The sequence below is a fragment of the Microchirus variegatus genome (genome assembly GCF_963457635.1).
Source record: "Microchirus variegatus genome assembly, chromosome: 4".
Lineage (NCBI taxonomy): Eukaryota > Metazoa > Chordata > Actinopteri > Pleuronectiformes > Soleidae > Microchirus > Microchirus variegatus.
The window spans coordinates 17,037,303-17,055,598 of record NC_139805.1 but is presented as its reverse complement, the minus strand read 5'-3'; the positions used below and the strand labels follow the sequence as shown (position 1 = coordinate 17,055,598).

General features: G+C 40.4%; 1 protein-coding gene across 1 annotated transcript; it reads right to left on the bottom strand.

The window, feature by feature from the left end:
• Window positions 1–202: 202 nt before the first annotated feature.
• Window positions 203–13,302, bottom strand: LOC310925475 (guanine nucleotide-binding protein subunit alpha-14-like; the record flags this gene model as incomplete). Its single annotated transcript, XM_083887440.1, has 7 exons — window positions 13,146–13,302; window positions 9,091–9,275; window positions 8,233–8,387; window positions 6,462–6,590; window positions 5,124–5,253; window positions 3,333–3,486; window positions 203–408 (listed from the first exon to the last, which is right to left on the bottom strand). The coding sequence occupies exons 1-7, from the start codon at window positions 13,294–13,296 to the stop codon at window positions 203–205; spliced, it is 1,110 nt and encodes a 369-aa protein (XP_083743566.1). The 5' UTR covers window positions 13,297–13,302.
• Between the last annotated feature and the right edge of the window lie 4,994 nt (window positions 13,303–18,296).

Here is an 18,296-nt window from a genome sequence, read left to right as displayed (position 1 = left end):
TTTCTCCACCTGCTTCACCATCAAGACCTGATGACGGAGAAGAGGAGGAGGAGGAGGAGCAGACACGATTGTTCAGGCTTCAGGAAGAATCTTAATGTGACATCTTGGACCTTCATCAGAGCTTTTCACTCCTCCAAGTAAATAGCAGACGGAGACAAGAATCCAAGTGTTTCCCCTCTGTTTTCCTCCACGGAGTAAAAGTTCACATGACTCCATAGTCAATGAGAGACTTGAGCAGCACAGTGTCCTTGACGTCGCTGAAGACCTTGCGGATGTTGTCGGTGTCTGTAGCACAGGTGAAGTGCGGGTAAAGAGTCTTCCACTCGTCCTTCTTGTCGTGGTTGATGGCGTTCTGCTCGTACATCTTGCGGATGAAGTTCTTGGCATCCTCGGGATCTTGCCTCTTACCTGTTGCAGAGATGAGGAGGAGACGAGGGGTTGGACAGAAAGGCAAATACAGATTTGGTTAAGTGGCTATTTTGGGTTAACTTCAGTCGAGAAGACTCGTCCGCATCTTAGATTATAGTCTCATTAACATACTTCTGGCTTTCATCTCCTCTCATGACTCCGAGCAACATCGCTGCCACATTCTGAGACAGATTATAAGCCAATTGGCCCCCTCGGCTCTTGTAGAAGCCAAAAGTGTATTATGGAAGGACTTCCAAATTATTACCATTGCATCTAATAATTATTTACACACTCCTTTATTCTAAACTATCTTTGATTAATACATTTTTAACAATTAAAGTGTAAAATGCTAAAAAAAAAAAACTAAAAAAAACTAAGATTAATATCAACTATTGTCTATCATTTGATAAGATGATTCACAAAATATACTTTGAGATTCAATCAGTTAATAATTCAGTCATTTATTTAAAGGGTAAACACCAAGAACATGCTGGGTCCAGCTTCCTGGATTATAATTTTAAAGATGCCAAACGTAAGAATGTGGCCAAAAACGGTTACTACATTCAAATTCAAAATACCGAGGTCTTTTAGGTTTCGTTTTCTGACGTAACTGGCAACCCGTGGTTGCTCGGCAGCTGAGACTCTACCGACTGCAATGATTGGTAGATGGCGGTAGGTGGCGCCACATGCCAAAACATGATTTCAAAACATAAACATGATTTGCAGTCTGTTAAATATTTTTTTGAATGCAAATATTTTGTCTGTAATGTTGTTTGTGTCAGTTTGTTATATGAACATTATTCCTGAGTCTCCGTGACATATTAGGAGGATTTTATGTCCAGCTGCTTTAGATTTTAACCCTGTAACACTAACCCTTTGTCTTTTTTTTGCTTATTTAACCGTTAAAGGACCAAAGACTGTCCTGTAACTAAGTGCTTTTGCCCATTTTTTCCAGAATAACGTCCAATATCTAGTTAAAAAACTGTTTTAACAATTTGAAATGAAGAAAAACAAAAAGGTTAATTTAGAAAAACACGAACGCAGTTGTACACGAACAACAGATTCTCTTAATGTTTCTTTGTGTCTCAAATGTGCAAAGAGGCCAAAAAATGGAAACTATGTCCAGGTGTTCTTCCCGCTCGCTCCTCTCTGGCGACAAAGACGCTGATTCTCTGACTTCCTGAAACAGCGCGAGTGAAATTACCACAATAACCACATGTTGGCTTTGAAGTGCAACTTCTCGGAAACCATTGGGAGTTTTCAGATAGCACAAAATGTTGCATAACTCCAGTAATACAAAGTGTGCTTGTGCAAACATGTTGTCAGTGATACGTTCGCCTTTAAAGGGTTCAGAATTGGTTGCTGTTTTGTAGTTTAATTCTCAAAATGTTTTTTAGTCACTGGAGTGGTAGTCATATAAAACATCCTGTCAAAACAAATGACTATTTTAAGGACAAAATAATCTGCGCATGTAAATGTTAGTTGTAAATGTCAGTCATACTAATTAAAAACAGATCCTTCACTTGATTTGCTGGAAGCAATGACGGGAATTTGTGCTCAAATTGTAGAATCCTGTGACTCATCATTTAATTGACTCATCATATTGACACCCGTAGCCTTCATCTGTGGCTGTAGTAGCAGCAAACAGCAGCGCGTGTTTGGAGCAGCTCACAGTTTGCGTGAGGGTTAAATTGACATCAATGAGCTTGACCCTGTGTGAGTCATTATTATGCGCTGCTAAAGCTAATGGTGAAACACAGTGGGCAAAGCACACACACACACACAGTAATATTCACTCACACCTCACACATGTACACCTGGGGTTTTGCAGCAGGAGCAAGCTTTTAGGAAGCACAGTGTCTGTCTGTGGTTGCCGTGGGCAACAGAGCGAGAGAAGGCGAGGTGGAGGGTGTGGAGGGTGGGCACTGTTTGGGTACCGCTCAACACAGACGCTACACGCTGCAGCCACATCAGTCCATAAGTGCAACCAAGTACCTGGAAGTCGCTCATTTGTGTGCGAGTGTACGAAGTGAAGTAAAGAAGAAGGAAAGCCGAAGATCAACAAACAACAAAACAAACAAATAATGATTAAAAATGTGATTGCTTTTCTGGCTTTGCTGACATCACGAGGACCTTTCCAGTTTAGGCGGCACCAGAAATCACTCAACAGTCCGGAAACATTATTTGCATCAGATGTTTTCGGATGTAATGAGATGCATGTTTACAGCATCAACATCACAGCCAAATGATTCTATGACGTGTTTCTTGTTCGTGGTGTTGTTTGTTCTTGTTTTATCCCCTACTTTGAAATTCACTAAAGTTTAAAACTTGCTTGGCGTTTGAACTCGTGGTGGAAACAAATTTTGATTATGTAATAAATCTAAAGCAACTGGCCATAATAATCCTCCTAATATGTCACAGAGACTCAGGAATAATGTTCATATAACAAACTGAACTCACCAACAACAACAGTACAGACAAAATATTTGCATTAAAAAAAATATTTTGCAGACTGCAAATCATGTTTATGTTTTGAAATCATGTTTTGGCATGTGGCACCACCTACCGCCGTCTACCAACCATTGCAGTCAGTAAAGTCTCAGCTCCCGAGCAACCACAGGTTGCCAGTTATGTCAGAAAACGATACCTATAAGACCTCGGTATTTTGGATTTGAATGTAGTAACCGTTTTTGGTCACATTCTTACATATCGCACCTTTAAGTGTCTATAAAATAAATGTCTATCATATGTTCCCTAAAACACACAGATCTTTCAGCTATTTTCACAATAAAAACAGTAAAACTCCACATCACATTTTATTTTATTTTTACCAGGCTAATAAGCTAATTGATTTACACGTAGTTCATTTAACTGACACGACCGCTTCTGTTGAACTTCACTTTGAACTAAAACTAACAGCTTACCTGGGAAGCTGGGGAAGTATTTTTTCAGGTCAGAGGTCTGGATTTTGTCAGCCAGGATGTCAGTCTTGTTGAGGAAGAGGATAATGGAGGTGTTTCGGAACCAAGGGGAATGGATGGTGGTGTAGAACAGAGCCAGACTCTCCTGCATTCGGTTCTAAAGAAAGAGAAACAGCATCGGTATTGTTCTGAAGTTTTGATGTTGGGTTTCGAGTGATTGAAATTAACTTCAAGTGAGTGAAAAACAGGAGATCTCTGGGAGGGCTTTGAAGATTCAGATACTTGAGGATGACGCATGGGGGGAGGAAGGAAGTGGTTCCTTATATGGGAAGAGGGGGTGTTAGGCATTTAGGCCACAGTGGAGGTTAATCACATTCAATCAAATAAATTTTTTCTTTGTCTTGGTGAGGTGAAGTACATGAGATAAACCCCCCCCCCCCACGCCCAACCAAAAAAAAAAGGTAGAAAAAAAGGGAAAAACCACTTGGGGTTAAAAGACGCGCAGAACTCACTGTGATATATTACAGGCAAGGTAATAATAGTATTACATTATTATTATTATTATTATTATTATTATTATTATTATTATTATTATTATTATTATTGTTATAATAACAATAATGACAGTGGTACAATGTATGGAAACATTCTATCATGGAAACATGATAGAATGAACAGCTTTGTGACAGGATAGAAGGGAAGAAGTGGACAGATGGAGAAGGACGGCTGTGGATGTGTGGAGTGTGTGTGTTGGGGGGGAGAAGGAGGGAGAGATATGTTTTCTTGTACAAGGGTGAGACCTGCTGGTGGAGAAATGAAATGACTGATGATGAGGTAGGTAGGTGGGTAAGTAGATAGATAGATAGATAGATAGATAGATAGATAGATAGATAGATAGATAGATAGATAGATAGATAGATAGATAGATAGATAGATAGATAGATAGATAGTATCCACCTCAACCTTGCCTTTTGAGCTTGCCAACTTTATTTCCAAACCTTTCAGCCCGAGCTGTCCCTCAAATATGCTCATTTCTAAGTCTGTCCTGGTCTCTCCCAACAAAAATCTCAGCATCTTCAGCTGTTGTCTGCTTCACCTCCTGTCTTTCAGACACTATCTCTACTGTCTTGTAGACCTCCTCTTCCACTTTTGCTGCTATCCTTCTATCACACATGACCCAACACTCATCTCCACCCACTCCACCCAGGCCTGTACTCTCTGCTTCACCTCTATTGTGCACCCCAGGTATTTAAACTCATCCACTTTTGCTACCTCCTTGTATCTTCACTGTACTAACTGCCTAACTGTCATTCACACACAGATATTCTGTCTTTCTTCTACTAACTATCATTCCTCTTCTCTCCAGTGCATACTTCCACCTCTCCAGGCTTTCTTCCACCGGTCCCCTACTCTCACTACAAATTACAATATCATCTGCAAAAAACATAGTCCACAGAGATTTCTGCCTGTCCTCATATGACAACCTGTCCATCGCCTTTGCAAGAAAACAAGCTCAGAGCTGATCCCTGGTGTAATCCCACCTTCACCTTGAACCCATTTGTCACTCCCACTGCACACCTCACCTCACCGCTGTCTCACTGTCCTCATACATAATTCTTTGCCACGCCCAACTTCCTCATACAACACCACAGCTCCTCTCTTGGCACCCGATCATAAGCTTTTACTATATCAACAAAGTCACAGTGCAACTCTTTCTGGCCTTCTTAATACTTCTCCATCGGCACTCTCAAAGTAAAGATCAAACAAGACACACACACACACACATGTTCTTACTATGGTCTCTCTCTCCTCCAGGACTTGGTCGTATTCGCTGAGGGAGGCCAGGAAGATGAGGGACGTTACATATTCAAAGCAGTGGATCCACTTCCGACGCTCTGACTTCTGACCGCCCACGTCCACGATCCTGTCAGGGATCACAGTAGAGCAACAGTTAGTAACAATCTTTTTTCTGTTTAATATACTTCATCAATGAATCTTTCCACATAGTATTCAATGTTGTACCTGTTGTTTATGCTGTGTTATACAGTACATAAATTAATATTCTTATTCAGGTGCTTTCTATATGTACTGCACTGACCTGGGATATTTACAGCTTCACTATATAAGAAATAGTGACATCTAATGGACTGACTCCCTCACTTAAACGCTCCCATTATCCCTGCCTTTTCCTCCCTCTTCTCACTCGAAATGCACACTGACTGATTTGTCCGTTCCGACTAATGTAGGAACCTAAAACAAGAACCTTGCTTTATGACATCTAATCCACTGTCTCCCGCTTTGTCCTGCACATGAGGGTCGTGGGGGCTGCTGGAGCTAATCCCAGCTGACATAGGGCGAATGGCCAGTCCATCACAGGACCACACAGAGACAAACAACCATCCACTGTCACACTCACACAGTACGGGCAGTTTAGAGTGTCCTATTAACCTCTGTGGGAGGAATCCTGGAGAAAAACCCATGTACACACACAGGGAGAACATGCAAAGTCCATGCAATAAGCCCTTGCTTATTGTAAGGCATCAAAAACCACACACATCTTATTCTAAAGTAATGATTCACTAATAGAAACACAGTTATGTGTACTGCATTCGATTTCTACCAATTATCTTCCTAAATTGACTTTTAAAGATCACTTTTAAGTTCACTACAGGTTCAAATAATAGGATTTTAACTAAAGCAACAGAAAAGTGTTACTTTAGTTCCATGTCTTTCAAATATTCAACAATAACTGAAGCTCAATGCTTTTGTCTGTTTGGATTCTGGGATCTACCTGGTGATTTACTGTAAGAATAGGTGTCATTTCACATCGTGACACAATGTCCCTTCTACTGTGAGTGAACTTTGGTCTTTGTCTGCTGAGCTCTGTCAGAGCCCCCTCTGGTCGAAGGCAGAAACAATGGTCAAAACTAAAAATGTACAGACTTCACTCCCCAGTAGGAGCTCTGTATGGAGGCAGCTGGAAATGTGATCCTAATAAGAGACATCAACAGACAAAGCCTTTGTAGGAGTCAAAGGTATGGGGTTGTGTTTTGTTTTGTGTTTGTTTGGTTTGCCTTTATTTTTTTGCCTTTATTGTTTTACAAAAGAGGTTGTAATCTGAGGACGGGCCACCTGAGTGTGATGGTCTTGATGTTGAAGGCGTAGTCATGTATGCCCGTGGTGGGGAATCGAACTCGTAGCACATCCTGCTCTGTGGGGATGTAGTCCTGGCCCGAGATTCGCTCCAGATCATTCATGTAGCTGAAAGAGAGGATGGTGGGAAATGATAAGCACATTTTACAGCAGTGCTGACTAGTGTCACTGAGGCTAAGGGTGAGTAAAACGCCTTCCCCCCTATTTTTACATCACATCCAGCCTCACTGACGGAAAACACACTGAAGTGTGATGGAGTATACGAATTACTGACGGTAAAAAAAAAGTCATTAAAAATACAAGAAGGAGGGGACGTGTACAGATTATGGCTTTATGGCGGGTGTTGATACAAGGTGTCATTAGCTAATGTTGACTGGCCATCTCTTATCGCGTGCACACCATGATGACTGAACTGCAGGGTAAACACAGAACAGCAATAGAAAAGAGAGAAAACAGAGGAAGGCTGAGGCCAGGCTTTGTTCTCTGTTACATCAGACACTTTGAGCGTGAGCCTCACATTGACTCTGTGTTTGGCCTTTGTAGTCTGACGGGAACTGTGTGTCGCTCTGTGGGGTTATCATTTCATTTCTGGTCGATGGTTGATGAAGCCACTCTTGTATGACTTTGTCTCTGTTTTCCTTAATGACTAAAACGTTATTAAAGCAATTCGCCAGCAAAGAATCAGCTCCCTCCACTGGTCAGAGCACAAAATAACACGTTAAGGCAGGAGACTATGATGTGGCAATATTGTTTTGAAAGGGATTAAAAAAATATTAAAAAAGGTCAATATAAATGCAACCGATCTTCATCAACATCCTTTGTTTATGAGCATTTGAAAATAGTTGTTCTTATTTAGGCAATTGACAGAACGTCTTTGCCTAAATAAGACTGTGTTCGCTTGATGTCAATATAACAACATGCTGAATGAGAAACAGTAAACTCGGGCTGATAAGTATTTCTTTGATGCTTTTACATTTGTGAGATTATGTACTATGTACAAAAGTCCTATGTCACCACCACATGTTCTCTAATGATACTGTAAACATTTTTTAGATGGTATTCAATTGTTGTTTAATTCCAGTTTAATATTTCAGTGGAATGATGACACATCCCTTTGTGTACTTAGGACAATGGGTTCACAAAGGTTTGAAAAATCCCAACTTTGGCATCATCGCATCGCAACAGTTTCCCCAATTAAATGACAAGCCCCCACCTCAACAGTGAAACTACTTTGCTTGATTGTTTATTTATGTTTTTTTTATAAAACCAATCAAATCGTTTCCTATAGGAACTCTTCACAGTGCATAACCCAAAGTGACAGGGACACTGTTTCCACAGGGAGATGTTGTTATTGAATTTTGAGTCATTTGTGAACAACTTGTGAATTCAAGCTGAAATTATAAGTGAATTGACTGATTTAACAGACAAAACATCCATCCGTCCAGTCACAAGTACATAGTACAGACTGATCTATAGCCATAATACATAAATAAACAATTAGATCAATAGGTAGGGCTTGTTTTTAAAGTGTGCAGTAGCTAAAAAGACAGTATTATATGATTTTTGCTGTTTGATCACTCACTGTGATGCGGTGCTTGCTGCCTATGACAGATTTCTGTAACGCGATATCGCCTTTGGTAACTTTCACCAACATCACGTGACCCTCCTCAGATTCCCAGCACTAACCCTAAACCAGGGCGTGGTGCAGTGTAATGAGCTTGGACTGTAGCTACGAAGAACAGCTACTCACTACTCTGTGGAGTCCAGTAGTTGGTATTCACAGCGGCGGCTGTAGCAGACGCGGATGCCCGGGTCTGCCCATAGGCGGCGGATCGCCTCAACATAGCCCCGTTCCAACTGGCTGACCTGAACTGTGTTTACGTCCTGCAGCCATTTAGCAAACATCTGAAAGGCAGTAAAAAAAAGAAAATTATTAGAGGATGTCCACATATAAAGACACTCAAGTGAATGTGACAATGAAATAACATTAAACCAAGATATAATATACAGTTAAAGGTGCCATATGAATGATGAATGTGGCCAAAAACAGTTACTACATTCAAATTCAAAATACCGAGGTCTTTTAGGTTTTGTTTTCTGACGTAACTGGCAACCCGTGGTTGCTTGGCAGCTGAGACTCTACCAACTGCAATGATTGGTAGACGGCGGTAGGTGGCGCCACATGCCAAAACATGATTTCAAAACATAAACATGATTTGCAGTCTGTAAAAGATTTTTTTTTTAATGCAAATATTTTGGCTGTACTGTTGTTGTTGGTGAGTTCAGTTTGTTATATGAACATTATTCCTGAGTCTCTGTGACATATTAGGAGGATTTTATGGCCAGTTGCTTTAGATTTATTACATAATGCACCTTTAATGTATGAATTGTAATACTGCAAGAGTGAGTGTGTTTTTGTGCTAGTTTGATTTGTGCGTTTCCTTCAATGTCAGCATTAATTTAAGCTGCGTTATCTTGCAGTTATCTCGACACACCGGTCCTGACATCTGTGCTCCTGAGACAGTGTTAATGTGTGACTGGGTGTGTCCATTGGTCATTGTGCTGGTGAAGGTCTGAGTATACGTGCATGAGTTTGTGCCAGTTGTACCTCATTCTCTGGGTTGGAGTAGGGGATTCTGAGCATGGTCATGGCTCCGGTCATGGCCTTGATGGCCGAGAGGATGTTCTGAAAGATACATTTGGCAAAGGTTTTCCTCTCCTCTTCAGAAAACCCTCGCCCATGAATGATCTTCATCTGTCGGATGAAAGTTGTTTTGCCACTCTCCCCGGTCCCTGTGCCAACACATGGGGAGAATATTAAGTTTCAAAAATACAGGCAGGCAGGTGAGCAGCACAGCATTTTTTCAGCAGGTTCTCAATTTGTTTAATCAGGATGTTCTCAGGGTGTGTGAGAACAGGTGAGAACACATTCAGCCCACATCTTTTATTCATGATCTGCAACTTGTAATGCCACATCTCAGCCGTTAAATCAACCCCCGCATTTCTGTAATTTTTTGATTTTAGAATCTCTCAGCAGGTATATGGTTAAAGCGCACAGTGAACGCTGATCATGGATGTATTATATGAACTGGATAGACCTCCGTCCCTTCATTTCCATTCATTCCTATGAAGCTGCTCACCCAGCGCATATGCCAAAAAAGTTTTTGACTTCCGCGTTTATTTCCGGGTTATGGGGCCAATAGAGCATGCACAGTAGTGTCACTACCATATAAAGTTCTATAAAAGCCCATGTCCATGTTTCGAGGTGTCCTGTGGACACTTTTACAGGCGTCTCTTTTACTATTGCGGTCAATGGGAAAATTGCTTTTGGGCTCCATGGGGTTTTCTGTTGCAGTACCCACAGTGGCCACCATGTAAAAATTGTCTTCAAGGCAGAGGGGGCGGTGCTCTATCCAGTTCATATAATACATCCAAGACGCTGATGGCTTGAAAACATTTCCTGCCAACATGGCTGCCAAACCCAGTGAGTCATGTGACACCTGGAGCTCAATATTATAAAAGTCAAAAACATACAATGATGCCACAGAGGCTGTTCAGCCACGTACTCCATGGCAGAGAAGCTAATTTAGCAACAAGCAATTAGCAGCTTTAGCAATTAGCACCATGACAGACTTTGCAACAACTTTTACTGAAGTGACTGTTTGTAGGGTTTAGAGGCATAAAGTGGCAAACTTGCGAGTTACAACTAATTTAATACCCTTCCACCCACCCATCCATCCATTTTCTACCACTTTATGCTCCACATGAGGGTCAGAGGGGGAGCTGTGCCAATCTCAGCTGACATAAGGCGATAGGTGGGGTACACCCTGGCAGATAACCAGTCCATCACAGGGCCAACATAGAGACAAACAACCACCCACTCTCACACCTAAGGTCAATTTAGGATGACCAATTCACTTAATCCCCAAATCTTTTGGACTGTGGGAGGAAGCAGGAGAACCCGGAGAAAACCCCCACACACACAGGGAGAACATCTAAACTCCATGCAGAAAGGCCCTTGTTCTGACTGGGTCTCACACCCTGGTCTTCTTGCTGCACAAGCAAGATTTCTAACCACTAAACTAACCCTAACTAACCCTTCTAAAATGTGGTATAACCCACAGTGACACTTTGGTTTGTCAATTTTGGGCTACTATAGAAACGTGGTGGTGGCGCATGACAGTCCCACTCCCCGTGTGACTTATAGGTTAATGAAAACACAATGGTGCTTAGTTTCATCTGATTAAACAGGGAAGATTAATGATGAAGCTCAATTCAAATAAGTCAACATGAAGAGTGTTTACAGCGTCTATTAGATACTGTTGAACTAGACAATATTGTATGTATGTGTTATATGTAACACATACATGCTTTTTCTGCACTGTAATTGTGCTTGGATTACAGATATGAGGAAAAAAATTTTTCAACATATTATGTTTGCTTGATTTAAAAATGTTACATATTTGCTCATTTTCATATAAAGTCTTGCTGTTTATTGTTTATAGTGTCTTCCAACGCAGGCTCAGACATAACCAAGTACTGCTATGCTAACAGAAAAAACTACCACTAGAACAGACACCTTGTGTCTTAGTAAGGAAACGGGGACAAAAGACAGAGTACTCTGGTAAAACAGACTGTGTGTTATTTACACTATAGAACCTGGGATGATGCTGATGATGATGTGAATGATACTGGCATCTGAGGCACAACATAAAAGGCTGGAGAGCAACTCTTCCACCCAGTGGAGATTGGCTTCAGGGGCTTTTTTTTACTGTAAAAATCCACCACTCAGAGACTCAAGAATATATGGACAAGCCCTGTGCCAGACCATAAAAGAAATATCCAGGTCCCTTACTGTATATACTAGTTGTCATTAAAAAGGTTATTAATCCAGCTGATCCAGTGTGGAAAACCTTCATGGGACATTTATCATCTTGACCCAGAAACAAGCTGCAACACCTTGGTTGTCGAGATGTGTCTCTTCAACGTTGAATGTGAATTATTCCATTACCCCCTTGCTTCTTAAATCCTGTCCAACTGTAGACTCATTTCCCACCTACTTTAAGGAATAACATAATCTGTGTCTCATAAACGTAATCTGTGCCCCCAACCAATCAACCGTTACCATTCACTGTATTTTTCCTGTTCACAAACATTTGTTTTCAGTAATTCTGCAGAGGAAATAAGACAGCATACAGATTCACTATTATTATTTACTGTATCATTAATGGGTCCACCCCCCCCCCCCCCCCCAAGAAGTTGTTTATCAGTGGTAGGCCCATCATGATGATTTGTTTGAATCATTATCCTTTTAATGTGTTAATAAATGAGCAAACATTAATTTTTACAATTTACCTCATAAAATAGTGCCCCAGCTTAATTTATTAATTCATGTTTTCAGGTGCATTTGGCAAGGTTGCACAACTGTGGAAAACCCCAGATGCAATTGTCATATCAAGAATGTTATTTATTTATTTATTTATTTTAAAGTGTTGTTAGTTTTATAAAAGGTAAAAGGGTAAAATAAATTGTGTTGTGACTTTCACAGTTCCATTCTGAGACGTAGTTTTGTGTATTAAAACTATTAAATTCTTATTTTTATATAGGTATTACTACTTCTACTACTCTTAGTACATGTCAGTATTGAAAAACTTTACAAATCTTTTTATTTGTCCTCCAAGTTTCCTAATAGATTTGATTTCTATTGCCTTGAAAGACAAAATGGAAACATTTGCTTTACTTAACTGTATTTGTCTATGCCTTCTCAGTTACTGTGACAACTCTGGGAAAGTAAACTGGTAAATAAGAAACATTAAACAAAGAAAGCCACACTTGCTGCCACTCAGGTCCTCAAAGCAGCTGTGAAGTAGACCTGAAGATTTCTGGACGATGCTCCCTGTGGTTTTTCAGGTATAACCAACCCCAGATCGAGACCATTCTTTAAATACTTACTGATGGTGACACATACCTTACATTGTTTTCTCACTTGACTGCGGGCTATGAAACAAGCCTGGCAGTTTTTATTTGTATACAGGGTGTTCCATAAGTCAATTTTATTTCTTTAATTTGTGCAATTAATGCCATCGGTATTGTGCGTGTGTGCTTTTTAAGGGTTAGTTGTAAGGTTTTTTTTTTAAATGGTTAGAACTGGGCTAAGACATGTAGCTAGGATTATTAAGATTATAGGGTAAGGGGCCTGGGAACACTTTACTGCTTTTAGCTATGAGGCAGAACCTCATTTCTGAGGAACTGGTTAAGGTTTTTTTTTTAATTGTAAGGTGGAGTTTAAGTTTAAGGGTAGGCACTTAGCCTTAGCCCCAGTCTTAACCCTGAAAAGGCCCTTTAACTTTATGGGAACTCGTCTCCACGAGGTGTCTTTATTTCTATAGCACGTTTATAAACAACCAGGGTTGACCAAAGTGCTTTAATAGGTAAGATGGTTAGGTTAAGTTAAGTTAAGTTAAGTTAAGTTAAGTTGAGCTCTGACCAGATAAAATATTGCCATGATGAAGGGAAGCCCAAAGAGAAGAGGGTTGTTCAATAGTTAAACACATTATCCCTAACCTGTTGTGATGATTAAGGTTAGGGTAAGGGTGTGTGTGTGTGTGTGTGTGTGTGTGTGTGTGCGTGTGTGTGCGTGTGCGTGTGTGTGTGTCCACTTACCCAGCAGGAGGATTTTAATTTCCCTCTTCTCCTTCTTCTTCTGCTGCTTGAGCTCCTGCTTAATGGCCTTGTCCACAGCGATGGTCCTCTTCTCCTCCTCGGACAGGCAGCACATGCAGGTGCGGCGGCACCACTGCCAGCAGCCGGCCATGGCCAAAACAACTGCAATGAGACAGTTAATGAATGATCCGCGCTCTAACGATAAGCACCGACAATAAACGCTCTATCAAGCCGCCGTGCTGTGCCCATTCGTTGGCCTGTAGTTTGTTATAACACCTGGTCCCAGGAAGTTTTCTTTGAGGCTACAAACATAATCACTGCCTGCGTCAACACGTCAGTGCTCAGCTTTAAAAGTACGCTCACACTTCACTGCCTTTTAAACTTTCATCATCTGCTTAAGTAATTATAATCTTCCTTTTCTTTTCTTTTTGTTTACTTTTTGAGAGTTCTAAAGTGAAAACAATACAAGCTCCGTACCTGGAGTCGGTCTGTCTCCCTCCCTGTTAACGAGCAGGTTCAGACTCTAATTGCTTGATGTCGCGGTCCATTTCTCAGCGTGTCTCGTGTCCGCAGCGTCTGAGGCGCACCAGCATCGTCCCTGACCCACACTGACACACGCGGTTTGATCCAACGTCAATAAGACGTTTACAAAAGAGAATAAAACAAAATCCTGTCCACTGTCAACCGAGCGGGGAAAGTCCACCGCGCCTACAGAGGAATGCGCAGCCTCTGTGGTCCGCAGTGAGCGCACTGTAACCGGAATGCGCTCACGGCTACGCATGCGGTAAGAGAGCGGCAAAATACCGCGCGGGCGCCGGAAGTCAGACGTTGCTCGTGTAAAATAAGAGCACAATGTTGCTATTTTAGGTGGTGACAACTGGACCACACTTTGATTGAGAATGGGAGTAACTTCATTGATTTTTGAGAAATCTTTTCACCGTATATATATGTTTGTATGTATATGTATGTATGTACTGTGTAGATATACACATATATATATATATATATATATATATATATATATGTGTATATCTACACACACACACACACACATATATATATATATATATATATATATACATATATACATACATACATATGTATATGTATGTAGTATCCCAAAAGTTTTTAATATTTAGCTTTAAGGGAATGCTTAAAACTACATTTTACTGGTTTCTTTATATTTTCTTATAATTTTGCCCCAAAGCAAAAATCTGCCATTAATATCACCTTTTACCTAAAGTGTCTTATTACCTCTGAACATACTGTGCCATATTGCATGTTTATGTTTATTTTATGTTTTTTTTTTTTAAATGAACAAACCATTTTTAAATACTGATAATTTGCCATGGGGACATTATGTGAAAGAGCAAATAGTTCTGTAATACTGAACACATTTGTAATGATCATATTATATTCTATGTTACAATTTAAAGGTGCATTATGCAATAAATCTAAATCACCTGGCCATAAAATCCTCCTAATATGTCACAGAGACTCAGGAATAATGTTCATAAAACATACTGAACTCACCAACAACAACAGTACAGCCAAAATATTTGCATTAAAAAAAACATTTTGCAGACTGCAAATCATGTTTGTGTTTTGAAATCATGTTTTGGCATGTGGCGCCACCTACCGCCGTGTACCAATCATTGCAGTCGGTAGAGTCTCAACTGCCGAGCAACCACGGGTTGCCAGTTACGTCAGAAAGCGAAACCTAAAAGACCTCGGTATTTTGAATTTGAATGTAGTAACCGTTTTTGGCCACATTCTTACATATTTAGAATGTGCAACAGTAGTATAAAATAGTTACGCTCCACCTTGTTGCACAGAAATATGGTGTTTCTCTGTTATTACTATGTGTGAAGTGTAAGTGTGAAGCTGAAGTCCATTAAGACACTTTTACAACAACAATAATAACTTAAAATTGATCCTGAGCTGGGATCAACTGGAAGCCAGTGGCGGGAGAAATATATTCATTTTTCTGAGTTCTAGTCAAAAGGCATGCTGCAGCATTCTGGAAAAGCCAACATGAAGGTACATTAAACCAGTCGAGTAGTTGTGAAGACATGTATGGGTTTCTCAAGGCCGTGCCTCGGCAGAATCAATTTAACCTTGGTTATTTTCCTTAGTTGAAAGAAAGAAAGAAGATGTTGTTATAACACCTAAAATCAGAGTCCATTATCACCCCCAGGTTTCCAATCATGGGTTTGTTGTAAAGATCAACAGCTAGAGGTTCTACCTGTGTCGAATACTATAATCTCAGTTTACTTTTAAATCACCACCACCATTTAATCACAACACTATCTGTCTAACTATCTGCAAAGTTAGACCAAATCACACCTGGTGAATCTTCTTATGGGATGCACTGGGAAAGATGCATCATGTTGAACAATTGCATTCCATAGAGTGCAGAGCGTCACAGCTCTGCTCTGCACGTCTATGATTCACTGGTGATTCTGACCACACCCCAGTGACATGACTTCAGAGTAGATTAGCCGCTCCATGACTCAAGCAGTTTGTTGAATGCATGAATGCACAATGATGTAAATGCATCAAAAGTGGATGGGTACTGTGGTTTTGAATGTTGTTGAAATGTTGAAAAAAATACAGTCATGTGGGTTAAAGAAGCAAAAAAAAAAAGAAGTGTCACATGATCAATTGAATTGATGTCAAAAATAAGTTTGTCATTACATTTTTCATACATTTATTTTTTTTAATACTGAGATAATCTCTGAACAAAATGTTGACTTCAGAGTTGAATTATTTATCAAGGTCTGGTCGTAACCCCTGTGACTTATTTTGAAAGGCTAAAGCCGGAAGTCAGCTGTGTGTCGTCTAGTCTGACAGGTCGGTTTATGAATGAGTGCGCTGCGCTGAGATGCGGATAAAGTTTCGTCTGCGTGGGAGAGTCGAGTGAAATCACTCAGGAGTCCAAGTGTGAAACTTTGAAGGGTGTTTTCTGAGGCAAATATACAAATTTGAGTCTATTAAGTTTTGATTAAGATGTCATATTTGTTGTTTTATTTTATTTTCCATGACAGATGTGTTAATATTACAAAAAAAAGTGCACCCAACAATGAGGGAAAGTCATTCTCTCATGGGAAAAATGTCGAATGTCATACAGAGCAGCAGGTGATCTGGTTTTCCAGCAGGTATTTAGTCACTCCTTCTCCTCTGCTGCTGTTTGGATGTCAAGCTTTTGTCTCAGCCAGCAGAACCGGTTTGTCCAGGGTTTCCTGGTCTCTCGATAGTGAGATCGCCCACTCTGCGTTGTCATGGTAACAAAGTTAGGTGACAGAGCAAAAAGAGGTCTCCGTGGACTTTCTGGAACAGTCCATGAAGTATGTAACAGTTTAATAATAAAAAAAAAACCAGGGAAATAACTGCTTGGTCCTTAAAAACACAAACGTCTTTTTCAGGGTTAACCCAGGACTCATGGTGTCAGTGCTTATAGAGTTAGGGTTAGAATCAGGGTTAGGGTTGGACATAGAGTTGAGATCTGTGTGATTATAGGGCAAGGGGTCAGGAATGCATTATGTGTATGAAAGTCATCACAACTTTCATACACATGCGTGTGTTAGTTGTATTTGTGACGTTTTCTGGCATAAACATTGATTTTTGATGTACTAGTAAAGGGTTAGATTATAGAGTGGTTATTAACTGGTTCTAGTTAAGAAGTTAAGAAGGCTGTCCAAGGGACTGGAAGTGGATGTGAATCCTTAAAAGGAACAGCTGCACCAACCTGTTTGCGTGATATTTGACTTACATTTAGGTAAACAAGTCTCCCAAGATGAGCGGCAGCACACATCCTATCACCTCTGAATGTATGCGTCTCCAATGTTATTTTATGAAATCCTCATTATGACAAGAATAACAGATAGATAGATAGATAGATAGATAGATAGATAGATAGATAGATAGATAGATAGATAGATAGATAGATAGATAGATAGATAGATAGATAGATAGATATACAAAGACAGTGTGGTGGCAGAGTGTAGTGAGGAATCTTGCAAAAAATGGCTGGGTGTGGACCGAGTGTAACTGAACATTATAGGTTTATCTTTATTGTATCATCACTGCCCATAACAGTGGTGACAACATCTTTCTGTTTACAGTAAGTTGGTCATAGTGTTTCACCAGAGAGAGCAGAGGTAAATCAGCATTTCCAATCATGTACATACACAGTCGAGTCACCTTCTGATAAAAAATCCTGCTGCTCGTAGCCACAGCGGCACAGAGACCACGGGAGAAGAGAGTGAAGAGACTTTGTCCCCTGCTGCGGCTGGTATGGGAAACAGGATGATCAATAATTAATCTGACAACAGGCGTCACACCCTGTGAACATGGATGTGCACAACCCCAGGTGGCGCTCAAGCGCCTCCTCTTTTGCCCTCTGACCCTTTGAATGACGTGTGAAATATGTCATATCCTCATCTTAAAAAGTAAAGTGAAAAATGCAAAATGTAAGAAGGCCATGATGAGTTTTCGTCTTTGGTGTTTAGTGGACGTTTACCACAGTTAGTCACTCCTGCGGTGGGTGGAGTCTCTTGGTATGATCAGCAGCCTGGTGAGCTGTGGGCAGGCAGGTCAGGCTGTAATCTCATGAGTCACGACTAAAGATTTTCTTGATCATACCAAACATACCATACTGTGTTGACACCTGAATCACTTTGTTCTTTAGAGTTATGTTGTGTGTCTTCAGGAGATCAAACTCAAGACTGCCACAGTTTATCATCATTTGAATGTGATTTGAGCCTCAACGCATGTATTTTATAAAATTGGGATCGCATCTTTTTGGACGAGCATTTGGTTCAGATTAAAGGACACAAAGTTATCACCAGTGTTGTAATACACTCTTAGAAATAAGAGTTCCAAAGGGGTTCTTCTACAAAGGCTGAGGTTCTACCTGGAACAACTTGCTTCTGAAAAACCCTGAAAAAAAAGAAAGGGTTTTTCAAGGGTTCTTGGTACTATTTTGATCCAGAGAACCATTTAAAACCCCTTTCCTGAATAAAGGGTTTTGGGTTCCACCTGGAACCTTTATAAAAAAGGTTCTACCTGGAGCCAAAAAGGGTTCTATGACGACAAGCCGAAGAACCTTATATGGTTCTACTTAGCACTTTGATTTCTACGAGTGTACAT